A 15,890-nucleotide genomic window follows, 5' to 3' on the forward strand; every position below is an offset into this window, starting at 1 on the left:
TCACAAGCCTGAAGAAACCTGTGGAGAGAAGACAGTGGAAAATAATTGCAGTTTTAGAGGTGGGAGTAAAACCCCATGAGAAAATTCTGATCTGGTACTTTCTTTCATCGGTCAGAGTATTTCATCAAGTGAACACAATTCCGCAAGCTTCAAGCTAGTTCCTCAACTGTAACCATTTTAAATGGCAATACAACATTTTTGATACCAGACTAGAATCAGTGTGATTGTGATCCAAAATTTGCAAGGATAATTTATAGCAATCCTCAACTGTCTTTTAAGGCACGATCTAGCTGGCTTAACTTACTGCACATCAAGTACAAAAGTGGAAAAAAAGTGGTGACACTCTGCAAGATAGTTTTAATAGACTTTAGTGGCAGGAAAAATCCTACTACATCTTATGGAAAAAGAATGGCAAAAGTGCCAATCTAAATAGATTCAATTCAATTTAAATCAACCTTGCATTTATTTCCATACCAAATGAAGAATATAAGCAGAGAATACATGAACAAGTAAATGGAATTGTAAAAAAGGTGTAAGAAGCGAAAGTGTTAGTATGGAGGCATCTTCTAGAAGCCTAGGCTTGTGGCGAGATGCCTTGGACGGACTAACACAGAACAGAAACAAGAACAAGTACACTTGGACAGTTGGATCAAGACAGAACACCTAAGGCCCCCCCCAAAAAAGTCTTCGGTATCTGGTATGGAGCTTGCCCTAAAAGTGGTGCGGCGACGCGTTTTTTTTCTCTCCCTTCTTTTTTCCCTTCAAATGTCGGCTGATATTGTAGACGACGCTTCTACACCCTTAAAACTCTCAAAAATATCCTTCAGCTTGAGGTGACCTCAGTAAGGCCAAAAGGCTTGAGAATTCTGCACCCACTTACGATCTCGACCGACACGAACATTCTTTGGGAAATTTGGATATTCAAGACAAAAATCAGAAAAAGACCATACAGCGACATCGACATCGTGCATGAACATGCTGCCAAGGCTGTCGTAAGTCTGCTCCCTTACATATTGCGCTCATTAAAAAGCGTTTAAGGGTTCCAGATACACGACTGTCACTCCCTCAGTCTGGCTTCCAGATGCACAATTACAAAATGACAGCATCGTCTGCAAATGGTGCCCGACTAAATTTAGTGCAAATATATGGGAGCCCAGAGAGGCCACTTAAGCTTATACCTGATCGTAACCCCATCTAAAAATACATTAAAATTGTGCAGCAGCAGGATTCCAGTCAAACCAGTGAGTATGACGATTTTGAGACATCATCTTACACTGAAAAAAAACTCTTTAATTTTGCCGACGGCTACGGTGATGCGCGCGCAGACCAGAAACCGGAGACTTTTTTTTTGTTGGCCTAAGCATGAAAAGAAAACAAAATTGTGAAAAACCAAATTAGAAGCAAACTATGTCAGATGCTGGGAGATGAGAGCTCGTGTATAGGCATGTTAGATCGATCCACTAGGCCCCTTGCGCATGTGGGCTATTAAACACATGCTACTTTCCAATGCCACACTGCATTTCCAGCCAGGAACATCATACATGCGTGCATGCACATCAGACTTTTGTGCAGGCGTGTCAGACACGAATCATGTCTGTGATTGAACAGATCACCATGGGGAGGGGCTCATTAGATCAGCTCAGCGTTTTGGGAGTTAGGAATACCCTTCTTATTCCACAACTGCATCCTGGACGAGGTACTGTGTCTGACATTTGATGCCGAACAGCACTTGCATCCCTATGTAAAGGTCCCCCTGGCATTAGATCAGCTCAGTGAGTTTGGCGTAAGGAAAGCCCTTCTGATTCCACAGCCGCAACAGAAACGCGCCTCCTGGACCGGGTACTGCGTCCCGCACTGGAAGCAGAACGGCGCAGGCACCCCGCCGTTCACTGCCTCCAGTTTTGCGCCGTGTCTGGGTGAGATACTCGCATGCCCAGGGGAAGTGGGCGTGGTGCAGTCAATGGGGGAGGTCAAGGGGGAAGGGGTGTGGCTCCCGCCCCTCAGCGGTGGGGTGTAGGACTGGGGCGAGTTGCTGAGGGAAGACCGGCCTCTTGTGAACTCCCGCGGGGAGGATCCTGAGGGGCTAGGTGGGCTGAAGTTACCGTTCTGTAAAGATGTGTAGCCACCAGATTTCATGCCTCCGGGCGAGTCAAGTTTGGTCATTCTGAAATCAGAAGAGGAACTGGCTTCAAAAAGTGAACCGGAAAATGTAATCACCCTTGCTTCCTAGCTGCACATCATGCAATGTGAGGGAAGCCAATGGCTTATGCACTTCTTGTTCCGAGGGGCTACAAGCTACAATGGCTACCAACTACCCTCCTCAATCCTGGAACTGATGGTTCTAGGGGTTTAGGATTAATGCACTGCCTGAGCAGCAGCACTTTCCAAGTGCCAAAGAAGCACTGTCAAATCTCTGCATTGGTCCAGCTTGCCACTTTAAGTAATTCCTATTTTTTGACATATACCCATGGACTTTTATTGGCTATCTGCTCTGCGCGCAAGTACTCCCTAAACGGCATGGAAGGAAGAGTTGGGGCAGATGGATGGAGAGCCATTCGAACGCATTGCCGACAACGCATTGCTGACAACGCCTGACGCTCACGCGAATACACCGTAGTAGTAGTAAAGTCTGTCACGAGGCAATGTGGCCCATCAGGCCGGCGTATATCTCCGGTGTCAGTAGCATGAAACAACTGAGAATATTTCTACTTCCCCTGGATGGGATGTTAGTCCATCGCAGGTTACTCCCCAGCTAATACCGGTACCCATTTATACTCCTGGGCCCAAGGACAGACCCTCTGATCATGAGTCACGAACCCTAACCACTAGGCCGCATGCCATAGCTTTGTGCATATTCACAATAAAATTAGTCATGCGTACTCTGCGCTGTACGTGCCCAAACAAGTACGCGTACAGGGATCTCGAAGGTGGTGAAAAAGCGCCCTCTCTTGTTGGGGCATGGAGCTCATAGATACAGCGACACAACATCAAAAGAATTCATATGCTGAATGGAATTTTAGTTCACGTGAATCGGTGTACGAGGAATTATTCAAATTCAACTCCTGATTTTGAACATAAAGCAGACGCCCAACAAGTATCTAGCAATACAAGTTAATGAATATACATTTACTAGTTCTCTGGTAAAAAAAAATTTAAACAAATTGTGGTTGGATAGAATTTCTTATCTCTTGTTGCCAAAAAAAGGACAAATGTTAAAGAATACTTGCTCCGCATTCACTTACGTCTCAAAACTTGGTGAATTCTTGTCCCTCCAGGTAAACGTTGAATTCATGGGCCTCCCACTTCCCCCGACCTCCACGGGTTGTTGCCGAGGCGATGACCCTTGACCCACGTTCCCAGCAGTCTGTGCGCGTTGTAACCTCATCTCGCTAGCCTTGGTTGTCCGGTAGCTACCTTGGTTGCCATGGTAGCCTGCGGAGCCGTTGGTTCCTGGGTAGGCAGGCGGGGGGTGGGAGGGCGGGCGTGGGGAGGGTATGGTGTCACCGCCGTTTGTTTGAAAAGTCTCCACGTCCACTTTGTCTGAAAAACTGGGGGAGGGGGGTAAGACTTATCGTTAAAAGCTGAAAACTGGTGTGCATTCCATTTAAGGGTCCATGATGTGAATTTTACTTGGGAACATATTTTGTGAAACTTTCTACTCCTTCCAAATTTATGAAAACTATTTGACATGTGTTTTTGGTTAATCTTATACAAAAGCGCACTTCTTTAAATATTAAAAAAAAGTCCCTGCTTTTCCTGACAAATGAGGGTGCTGTTGCTGTGATGTCATTTCAGGAAGACACTGTTCAGTTCAGGTGTTTTCTGTTCAAAGTGTGAACCCAAATTTGCTCATTGAAACATTTGTGAGGAAGCTTTGCTCATTGGCATGTACTGAAACGACAACGAATTACCAAATACTGGCTTTGTTCCAAAAATATAGTTTTGAAAAAGATCCTGAAAGATACAAAAAATAATATAAACCACACAGAATAAGTGTGCAAAATTGCCTTATAAACACAATTTATAATTGTCTAGTTACACGTATGAAACTTTACGGTCATTTTAAAAGAGCAGATCACAACTGCAGAGGGTTAAAGGCAACTTTGTTGCTAACTCCACACAAAGTAAACAATTATTGTAATTGTATGTTCTATTGGCCCTTTTACTCTGTCACATTCTTCAAGATTTGATGCTACAGGATTCCTGAAAAGTAGATGACTTTGGAGGATTCGGAAGTTAAAATCCAAAAATGCAAGGGAATATGAAGGTTAAGGTTTTTTCTTACCGGACTGAGGACTTTGGACGAGCGGTTCTATTGCGTCCCGAAGACAGCGCGGATCGGGCCGTACTTCGTTGGTTGTTGACTTGAGTTGTTTTCGGTGGGCTTGGGGGCTGATGCGAAGTGTATCCTGAATACTTGGGAGCTGCATTCGTTTGTGTGCTTCTAAATTCTGTTGAATTTAACAAGCAAAATACAGGTTGACAATTGAATATAACTTCGGAGTAATTTTGATCACTTTCTGTCACATTTTTTGTAAAATATAATTTATAGTTAAAGGTAAAGGACAACATTTGCAAACAGGATTATTTTTCCTGGGTGACAAACTCGGGATCGTACCACAAGAGGTTGCAAGTCAAAACATACACATGTATTATGAACACTTTGGAGGGGAGGATTTGCGTTGCATCAAGAAACTTACGGAGCTTACATTTCAACAATTTAGTTTTTGAATAGCCTGCCTCAGTTTTATTGTATTGTTGTTCCTTGAATCGACAAAAGATATTTATTTGCAAATGGTCCCATTATCTTTAACCAGACATGCAACTGGGAATTTAGGGAAAAAAAGGAAACTCCAAACCACACAAGACTTCGTAGAGTGTTTTTCAATTTGTAATGGCATTCATGAGAAGTAAAAAATGAGGAAATCAGCAGATCCGAGGAAAAGTTGCATGCCTGTTTAACACAACGTACAATGTTTAAAAAAAATCAAGTTTTGTTGACCACACACTCCACAGATACAAAACTGTACCATCACAAACTTTTCAATTAATTGTTATATTCAGATTACAATCTGTCTACTCTTATCAGACTGTAAATAGAGCAGCCAGGGTAGATGTCAGACTGATACTGACTGGCCTACTGTACAGGCCAGCTTATCGAGGTAACACTGAAGAGGGTCAGGCTAAGGTCACAGTGAAGAATACCCTTTTTTTTGGGTGGGACAATTGTTGATGTCAGCTTCTGGATAATATTTCAATCAGAAACTCCAGTATGTCAGTGATGTATTACATGCATTTTGTTACAAACAACAAACTCTATGCAGGATGTCACAATTTCTGCAAGCGAATGCACTCGAGTAATGCAAACATTAGTATAATCTTTACCAAAAATAGGTGAAAATAAATCTAATTCTTCAGCAGAACACTAAGTTCAATACCCTTGAACGCCAAAACAAATGCACTTACCATAATAATTCTGGCAATTGCAATTGCAATTGCAATAATTTGGATTGTCGCCTCACCTGCTTCACGGGGTAGGTGGTTTTGACAAAACTGGTGTTTGTATCATTGTATGCATTTCTCTGTTCAGATATTTAGAGACAGTTTGCAAAGTACACTGTGCCTGTTTTATACTGGCATTCCAGTGTCACACCGAACTGAATCATTCTGTAGACTAGAATTAAGTTTGACTTGAAACAAAACGCATTTCACATTTATGATGCTTGCAAAAATGACAGTTTACACCTTAAAGCTATAAAGCTCACTGTACACACTTGTATCTTGCTGTATTGCGCACCGATGAGGTAGTATATATATCGTGCGAACCTTTATGAACAATCTGAACAGCAACTTCCGAAATTTAATTTTTGGGGTTGGCTGTCTTTTTTTTTTTTTCAAACGGGTAACCGGTTTCTGTACTACCCATAAATGCACACCCCTAGCCCTCCACAAAAAAATTCACACGTCTAAAATCAAATTGTATTTGGGTTGACTTAATTGAGCTGTTCCAAATAAATTTAAATTCAGCGTAACTCTGGACCGCTATCTGGTTCATAAGCGTGACATTATTTTAACTTAAACCACGCCCACTGCATACATAGTAGCATTAGAACCACTGAACGGGAAGACACACAAAGTGGCATTTTGCCAATGGGCGCTGATGTATGATGCAGTCATTATATGAACCGGATTCCAAAATGGTTGTAAATGAATTTGTTTACGTATTTGTGAAAGTGCCGATGGGATATTACATACCTTGTCTGTAAGAAGTTTCAGGTCCCCTTCCACCATAAGCAGCCGAGTAGACAGACATGTTAGAGAAGTCATTTGTCGGCTGAGCATAGGCGTAGGGGTTGGCACTGCTTTTCCTACGGACGACTTGATTATCGTACTGTGCAACAGAAATGAACATTTCACTTGACTTCCAAACTCCAAAAGTCCTTGCTTGAATAATGGACACCAATGTGTGAAATTGTATAAACAACATCAAAACATCTCTTCTGGTAGAAAAAGTGGTCAGGGATTCAAGTCCTGCACAAGCAGGCTGTGAATTCTTTTCCTGGTAACTCTTGAAAAACTACTACGTGCTTATAATTACTCAAATATTGAATCAATAAAGGGAAACACCTAGCTTAGAAAACAAACAAGGTCATCCGCTGATCGCATGTGTCACCCTTTTTTCACGGTCGATCCCTATATGTTCTGTGTTCTTAAAAAAATGTTGAATTTTGTGCATGTTTTAAAGGGAATATACATCATTTGCTTTTGCTGTAATTTTCAGAAATGGATGGAATTGTGGGGTTGGAAATATATAGCAAATATAGTTACACTGACTTTTTTGAGGTTTTGGGTTCGAAAATGCTATAAAAACCAAGAAAAACAATCATTTTCCTGTAGTCTGGTTCCCTGACTCCATATAGAAGAAACAGAGCAGTTTACATACATTGGGGAATTGTAAGGTCAGGGAACCAGTCTAGCTGGCTTGTACCCGTTCATAGGTGTGTAATCGATTGCAAACAAGTGCGATGGTCAATTGGGGCCAGTATTTGAAAAAAAGCCAGTTTTTTCCAACGCTGGTCGGCCGACCAGCGTTGGAAATTGATACAAAAATACCACTTTTCTTGAAAATGACAGTATACCAGGTGCCATGATTTTACAGGATGCTTTACACTGTCATTCACTCACAGTCCAGCAAGGTATTTCAAAATGATTTGGTAGTTTTATTTTTTGATGATTGCAAATGTTGTATTTTCCCTTTAAACGACCCCAAATGACCTCTACATGACCTTTGACCTGAGTAATTGTGTCTTCCCACCCAAGGGTCACTGCATCCAAGTTTCATCAAAATCCACTGAAAGCATGCAGAAGTTATACACAATTTTTAAAAACTAAGCTATGGCTTAGCTTTGTGCACATTTAGGATAAACAAGTTGTGCGTACTTCTTGCACGAACCGCTGGATTCCATAGGAGTCCAAATTTCACGTGACACTGGAAAAGTGTTTAAGACCAGCCAGCCGGTCTTTATCATCCGTTCAAGACCGGCCAAGTGACAGGCTCTCGACCAATAGGAATGGGTAGACTGTCTTAGGTATTTATGAACTTTGATTTAAAATTATTAACTAAACACTTCAAAGACTGCTGCTGAATGCAACAGGTCTGTAAATCTGCTATCAGCATTAGCACTGGTGTGACAAAATGACAAAATTCAGGCGCTGTGCACTTACGGCTTTTCTAACTCCCGTAGAGCTGTAGCTGACATCGGCCGCTGCTCTCTTGTGGAGTGGTTTGATGGGTGTCCCGTGGGTCTTGGTCCTCTGGGCACAGAAGGGTATGTGCCTCTCGGCAGCCGTGGGGTTGAAGCGACGGGAACAGTGCGGACATCCTATGTAATCTGGAGAAAATCAATCAAATTGGCACAGTGAGGGACCGTCGTGAAACTTGCTAAGTGTCATGCTGCTTTGGGAATGTTCCATTTCAAACACTTCATTTTCTTGGTAGTGTTCCAAAGGTGTTCCTTGAGCCAAACTTCACGAGCTTCTAAGCATAATTTGTTGTCAAGCATATATTTGGGTGTATAAAAAAACAACGCTGGAGCCACTTCCCATAGACTCGTGTGCAATTTCAAACCCTAGCCAATAATTCGGACATGGCCTCAGAACCAGTAATGAGCGTTATCAGACACTTGACATTTTCAGGTGATTTTTTTTTTTGGTGAATGAATATTATGTGTGTTGATACAACGCCTATATAAATCCCCATCATCTGATTGGTGGGATGATCACATGTCAATCAATTATTCGTCCCAACCCACGGCCCGGCCGCACAACAAATATAGAAGTTCTATTCCAGGGTAAATAGAAGTTCCATTGCACGGTCTCACGGTTGGTGGCTCTGACCAATTAGATGATGAGGATTCATTCAGGTGTTGTATAAAGCAAATTATGAATGTTTCACATTCGTGTAATGGAAAAGAATAATTTCATTCGGTAACTAATCGAATGTTTCATTCTACTCGGCTTCGCCTCGCAAAATGGAACATTCCATCTGTCACCTCATGCAATTATTCTTACCATTGCACTCATAAGCATTTGTTGTTGGTACATTATTGAATTTCCAAAGGCAACTGACTGCTGATGGAATGGAATGCACTGTACCTGAGTAACTTGATGAAATGTTGTTATCGTGTTTTGATCCTATTACAATGTCTTTATTTTGTGAGACCTACTTGGGTTCTGTGACGGTGGGGGTGGTGGCGGCAGCGGACCGCCCGTTCGAATCGCTTTCTGTGCCCCCCTCGCTGAGCGAATCGCATTGACAAATTCCAGGTGGCGCTCTCTCCAATGTGTGTCTTTGATTGGCTGAGGCTGTTAAATGACATACACAAAGAAATTCAACCCACTGATGCATGTTTGAAAAGTTGTAAAACCGAAGGCTCTGGACATTTTGTTGATATATTTCAAGGTTCATTCTGAAGCCAGTTGGATCATTGTTTACCAAGGTTTGAGCAACCTTAATGGAACCCATGCTCGTCAATGTTAGTGGTGCTAGTCTTGTAATCTATTGGTGACCAGCCTACCGAGGTTGTGAGGTGAAGTTGGGAGTGTGGCCCGGTGGTTAGGGTTTCGTGACTCATGATCAGAGGGTCAGGGGTTCGAATCCAGCTGCTGGTCATATGTTGTGTCCTCGGGCAAGCCACTTTACCCCCACTTGCCTCTCTCCACCCAGGAGTATTAATGGGTACCGGCATTAGCTGGGGAGTAACCTGCGATGGACTAGCATCCCATCCAGGGGGAGTAGAAATATTCTCAGTCGTTTCATGCTACTGAAACTGGAGATAAACGACCTGATGTGCCACATTGGCTCGTGACTGTCTTTACTCTCTCTGTACTCTACCGAAGCTGGTCACCCCATTGGTTATCAAAAGCCACGTTTAGCATAATGTACAGCTGGGAGCCATATCTGGGACCTGAACCCACAACCACCTGCTTACAAGTGCAGATGTCGGAATATTAATTCCACCACCAAGCTTGCATCGGTCAGCTGGCCAGTTTGAATCTAATGTAGCAGTGGGTTCCACCAAAAAAGAAAAAAGAAATTCCATCATATGACACATTTACATAACACTGGATGGCTTATATTGCACGAGCTATAACAATTGGACAAGTCGAAGACGAGTGCAATATTGTGCGAGTGCAATATTCTTATATCCCCCCCCCCCCCAAAAAAAATGCCACCCAATATTATCCAGGGGTGTGAGTGACCACTTATAAAAAATAGCTGAAATAGCTTTAAAAAGGTGTAAAGAAGCTGAAATTTGGAAATCTCCTATACTTTTGTACACAGTAAGTGAGGGAAAAAGCTGAAAAAAGCTGAAATCCAAAAAACAAAAACAAAACTGAAATCAGCTTTAAAGCTGAGATTTCACACCTTTGATTATCATTATTAATTATATCAGGCTGACTTGATTTGCAAGAAATACATTTCAGGACACTGTCTTCATTTCTCCTGTTTCGTCGTTTTATTCTTTACTTACCAAAGCAACTTTAGCGCTGCTTGAAGACCATTGTGGTTGTTGACAACGGTGCGCGTATACCCTGCTGCGCGCTGCGTTCCTGTCCGCATGCAATGGTACCACGCGCTACACTCTGTTTATAACTGTGAGCTTCTAAATCAAATTAGGTTTTGCCCTTCACCAACGTTTTAAACACTGTATACTCAGTGTGTTACCTCCCGAGTGAAAGTTGGAAAAAATCACTCGGGTGGGACTCGAACCCATGACCTCCTGCTTTCTAGTGCAGATGTCTTACCACTCAACCACCGAGCTAACGGGATCGGTTGGCCGGTCCGAATCTGATGTAAATAGCAGCGGGTACCGCATAAACTATTATAAGATGGAATTTTTTTTTTGCGCCGGGGTGATATAAATCAAATTAGGTTTTGCCCTTCACCGACGTTTTAAACACTGTATACTCAGTGTGTTACCTCCCGAGTGAAAGTTGGAAAAAATCACTCGGGTGGGACTCAAACCCACGACCTCCTGCTTTCTAGTGCAGATGTCTTACCACTCGACCACCGAGCTAACGGGATCGGTTGGTCGGTGAGCTTCTACACTCTTCATCATGCGGGAACCAGCGAAAATGCCCAGTTGAGGGCAATATCAAAAGTAATATTGTCCTGATCCGGGTACTTGTACTAACATGATATTGCTGTCATCCGGGTACTTTGTATGAAAGCATGCAATACGCTGATTTATTTTTACCACTGAAAAGCCTGATATAAATAATAATACCACATATGGAATTGACCACTTGTATACAATTGATAATTTTTCAAAAATTGTCCTGGCTATTGGTCCATTGACTTTCATTTCTTTAAGCTGCCATTACCTGTACTTCACCCGGTTGTGTCTTTAAATTCTTGAGTGACGCCCCTGTGTCTGCGATACGCTGCTTGGCCGAATTGAACACTTTCCTCTGTCTGCTCTTCAATTGCGTCTTCCTGCAGATGTTCTCGTGTTTGACCTGAATAAATCACACAGAGAGGCACAAGAAGAAAGTTCAGATAATAAGTGCTTTTGAAATAACTAAACAAGAAAAGAAAAATTCACAAGGCAAGCTGCTTTCAAAATTAATTGCCTTCTTCATTTATAGTGCTATACATTTTCAAATAATTTAGTATTCAATTATTCGAGCTTGAATTTGATGGAATATTCAAAAACTGATACCGAGGTAAAAACTATAATAATGAATATCATATGCGTATCCATTTTTTTGAGAGAGTCCTCAATTCCCAAAGGGTCCCCAATTTGAAGATGTGTACAAAACATATGGGAGCTATATAGGTCTTCGTAAAAAGTTAAAGTACAAACAAAAGAGGGACAATAGGGGGTCCCCGATTGCAGGCAAATACACACTTGTGTGTGTGCGTTTGTTTATGATGTAAATCGAGGACACACACGTGCAACATCATCGATGAATCGAGGTCAGAAACCAAATCAAGGACTCCTCGGTTGGAAAACGTGTACAAAACCAATGAGAGCTGTTGCAAAAAAGTACAAACAAAGGAAAAGGGAAGAGGAACAAAAGAAAATCCTCGATAAACACCATAAACAAACATCCTAGCATGTGTGTGTACATGTATGTACATGCATATATTTAGATTATATTATTTTTTTGTGCTTATTTTTTAATGTTTGTTTTTTTCCTGTTGTCTGGAGATCCCTTTCAAAAGTGATTTGTTTCACTTTTGGGAAATCCTCCGGCCTGTTTTTTGTTAAGTTTATATCTTGTTTGCACGATAATAAATAAATTAATAAAAAGTAAAGTAAATGCCAAATCATGTTTATAAATGACTTTTAAATGTTTTTCATGTTACTCACCAAGGTGTCTGGGTTGAACTTTCTCCCACATGTAGTACATGGTTGTAGTTCAAAATTTCCAGAACTAGAAAATGCTGTCAAGAAAGTTAACAAGGTTGGACTGTTGATTCTTGATTTGTCAAGGAAAACATGCAAACTCTAGTATTAGACAGCCATGATAATTATACAAATAATGAATGTTTATGAGTGCAATGGTCAGAATAATTTCATGAGGTGAGAATGGAACATTCCATCTGTCACTGAATGAAATTATTCTTTCCACCGCACTAAGTCAAAAAAAAAAGGCTGCAGTTTTCTGGTTTGCGCGCGTCGCTGTAGCCATGCGCGTCGGCAAATTTTTTTTCAATGTACATGTAAGATGATGTCTCAAACCGCCAAACTCACTGGTTTGACTGGAATCCTGCTGCTGCACAAACACGTTTTTAGATGGTGTTACGATCGAGTATAAGCTTTATGTTGCCTCTCTCGGCTCCCATACATTTTGCACTAAATTTAGTAGGGCACCATTTGCAGTCATCAGCCGACATTTGAAGAAAAAAAAGCCACGTCGCCGCACCACTTTTGGGGCAAGCTCCATACCAGAAACCGAAGACATGTTTTTTTGGCCTAATGTAAAACAATTCATTATTTTTTTGATACAACACCTGAATAAATCCTCGTCATCTGATCGGACAGATCAGAGCCGCAATCGTGTGACCGTGCAATGGAACTTCTATTTTTGCTGTGCTGCGGGGCCGTGGGTTGGGATGAATAATTCAATGACATGTGATCAATGACTTACCAATAAGATGATGGAGAGACATATTCAGGCGTTGTATTATTTAAATTTGAAAATCAGTTCAGGGAAATTTCAGTAAATCTTGTACAGTAATGATTTGAAGAAATGTTGTGTATGGACTTGAATTAAGACTAGTAGACTATTCATGTACTTGTCAATGTGCATGCGCATGCCTGCGCGCACGTCTGTATGGAAAGTTCCAGTACTTTCTCTCTTGTTCAAGTGATAGTTTTGAGTGACAACATGTTTGGCCACTTTCGGCCCTTTTCTCAAAGTTATCAAAGTCTCCGTGTCAATTATTGAGTTGTAAAGTTACCCCAAGTACACAACAAGAAAAAAAATCCTTTTCCAAAACAGAATGAGATTCCTTCCTTTAGGGTTATTGTTTTAAAAACTAATTCTTAATTACAGCATCTTTTGTATGTGATTTGTTGTTCTGGAATCTGGCCTTTTTTTTTTCTCTTCTAAAGCCGAGGAAGTAAAGTCCAAAATTGGATTAGGTCTTGTTCCCATGTACTGAATGCGAAGTTGTAATGACAACGAAGTTTTAACGACAATGTAAGTACGGAAACCAGACAAAGTTCCTCACATTAAAAATGTTTTATTATTTTAAAAATGTTTAAGTCCCTAAAACGTTCAGCATTTGTGTGTAAAAGTGCCACCTTCTCAGTAGGGAGTCCAGCAGAGCAGTAAAAAAAAAAATCAAAATCGGCGTCGCTAGAACATTTTCAAGGGAGGGGGGGGGTGTTGGACCAAGTTTGCCGACAATTTTGTGTACAAAACATCCAGAAAGAAAAAAAGGGTCCTCGAATTTATAAATTTGAAGACAGAAAAACTTATGGGAGGTGTGAAAATTTAAAATTTGCTAACAAACTTGCAACAAAATATTTGACAAGCAAAAAAAAAAGACGTCTCACTCTCACATTTAAAAATTTGCTGACAACAGTAAAATAATATAAAAAGCCCCCTCAATTTTACAAATTTGCTGACAACAATTACGGATTTGCCGACAGAAGTTTTGAATTGGGGGTGTCACACCCCTCCCCACGAACCCTACTCCTAGAACTATGAGGCTCCACGTAGTGGAGCCTCATAGTTCTAGGAGTACACGAACCCCCCCCCCCCCCCCTCCTAACGACAGCCCTGACCCAATGATCAAACACGAAACACTGCGAAAAATCGCCGCTAGGGCCAACTTTGAATATTCCCTAGTAATACTATCCCCCGAAAAATTGCGAGTCGACTTGTCTCAACGGACGACTTGTCTCAACGCCAGACGACTTGTCTTTCCATGTTTAATGCACATGACGCACTTACGCCTTACGGTCAAGACAAGTTCAAGTTGTCTCAACGGTCGAGTTGTCTCAACGGTCGTGCTGTCCCGAGTCGAGTTGTCTCAACGGTCGAGTTGTCTGACCCCCATTCTCCCTAAATCTAGAATAGGCCTGCATGTGTAACAGTAACACTCAACATACATGTAACCATGATTTATAACATTAACAATCAATGCAACGCAGTGCTCCATGCCTGCACCAGCATCAGACATGTCACCTGGTCACTGTCAGAACGAAGTGGCTATCGTTACGGCACTCGTTGTTTAGCGCCCTCTACGATATTTTTTTGATACGCACGCAGGTATATAATTATTTGTTTCCCCACGTTTTATCGAGCAGTGCGCCAGCTCAGCCGATAGAGGGTAGGATTTTGCACCGCGAGGTTGCGGGTTCGAATCTCAGTTTTGCACTCGAATTTTTTTCCTTTTCTAACCTGAGGCTTTGGAGGATTTTTTTTAAAAGGGAAATAAAGTCCGAATTTCATAAAGTTCAAATTCACTTTTTTCCTTCTAATTTTATATTTTCTTGTCATGTTTTTTTATAAAAGTTGCCAGGTTGCAGTCTACCGTAACGATAGAAAATGGGAAATGCGTTACGGCTGCCGTAACAATAGCCACTGCGCTGTCAGAAAGACAGATTAATAAGTTTACCTTCAAATTCCATTCTCAAACCCTACACAACGGCTTGACTTTTGGTTGCATGTTGTCACCTTACGTGCAGCACCAGCAATCCATCACATAATGCATCAAATCAGATCGAAAAATCACGACAAATGTTCTCGTACTCTCGTCGAACTGTCATCACCCCTTGTACAGTGTCGGACGCCATTAGTTGGTGTAGCAACAGCGAGTGTATTGCGCATGCTCAGTTCAATTAGGGATTATGACGGCTGGCACGTAAAACTTTAAACAAGGTAAAAATGAACCAATATAAATCTATCCTATGGGTTGTGCTTCAGGTATAGACATTGAATTATACAGGTAATAACGAAAGGATGTAGGGGAATAGGTACTTTACCACAATATTTTATTCAAAAGTTTTCAACTTACTTGATGCTTGAAGCAGAAGTTTGCACTAATTGTATTCAAATATTCCAACAATAAAAAGTTTAAAGATCTTCTGAGGACAAAACGACAATTGTTAAAACAATTCGAAAAGTTACATTTTATAAAAATCCGGAAGAGGCTACAACCTAGCATTGGTACATTAGGATTTAGGAAAATGGCGCGTTCTTGTTACTTGTAAACTTAAACAAAATTGATTTTAATAAACATAGGAAAATTTCCAAAAGGTTGTCACGAAACTGTTTCTTGTACTGCAGTTTCACAAACTAACATTCGAGATATTGACGTAGAAAACAGCCGTCCAGCGGTGGTGGTAAAAATTAACTGGCCAAAAGATTGTTGAACAAATTAAAGTTTTCAAATTTTAAAACAGAAGGTTAAATTGTCTTTGCTCTCATCTTTGTTACACAAACAACATTTGAAATATTTAAATTAAAATCAACGCGTTTGCAATTATAAAACGTATTCTTTACATAAGCGTCTTAACATAAGAGATGGCTGATATAATCATACTTCATAGTTTAACTATTTTTTTGGCGGACATCAGCACTAGCTCAGCTAATGTAGTCAACTATTTTAGACTCCATGAACACAGGGTGAGTAAAAAAAAAACCGAAACCCAAATGTTGGGACCATTCTGTTAGGGAAGTTCTGCATGAAGCGTTTTTAAAATCGAGGATATGAAAGCCCCATTCATAAGCTTTCTTTTAGGAGAAGAATCATTCAAATCACATGTACTTTTCAAGTTACGGAGTTTTAAACACAACCACCGTTTTTAAAGTTCTGTCCACGGATCACTAAAAAGGTGTCTTGCGTTCTTTCAGCAAAACGAATA

At 41.0% G+C, this 15,890-nt stretch overlaps 1 protein-coding gene across 1 annotated transcript; it reads right to left on the reverse strand.

The window, feature by feature from the left end:
- Positions 1–1,302: 1,302 nt before the first annotated feature.
- On the reverse strand, positions 1,303–14,806 carry LOC119746353 (zinc finger C2HC domain-containing protein 1A-like). The gene is made up of 9 exons (XM_038223250.1): positions 14,642–14,806; positions 11,880–11,953; positions 10,888–11,022; positions 8,727–8,865; positions 7,726–7,892; positions 6,256–6,391; positions 4,286–4,451; positions 3,243–3,548; positions 1,303–2,164 (listed from the first exon to the last, which is right to left on the reverse strand). Exons 1-9 carry the CDS (start codon positions 14,652–14,654, stop codon positions 1,765–1,767), a joined length of 1,536 nt encoding a protein of 511 aa, XP_038079178.1. The 5' UTR covers positions 14,655–14,806; the 3' UTR covers positions 1,303–1,764.
- Between the last annotated feature and the right edge of the window lie 1,084 nt (positions 14,807–15,890).

Source organism: Patiria miniata, unplaced genomic scaffold (assembly GCF_015706575.1).
Source record: "Patiria miniata isolate m_02_andy unplaced genomic scaffold, ASM1570657v1 HiC_scaffold_12, whole genome shotgun sequence".
NCBI lineage: Eukaryota > Metazoa > Echinodermata > Asteroidea > Valvatida > Asterinidae > Patiria > Patiria miniata.

What these genes read in the sequence shown, in the direction of transcription:
- LOC119746353 (XM_038223250.1), bottom strand. An exon ending in CCCACCGTCACAGAACCCAA is followed by an intron (nt 7,893 to 8,726) that starts GTAGGTCTCACA and finishes GATTTTCTCCAG; the next exon opens with ATTACATAGGATGTCCGCAC. An exon ending in CTACGGGAGTTAGAAAAGCC is followed by an intron (nt 6,392 to 7,725) that starts GTAAGTGCACAG and finishes TCTGTTGCACAG; the next exon opens with TACGATAATCAAGTCGTCCG.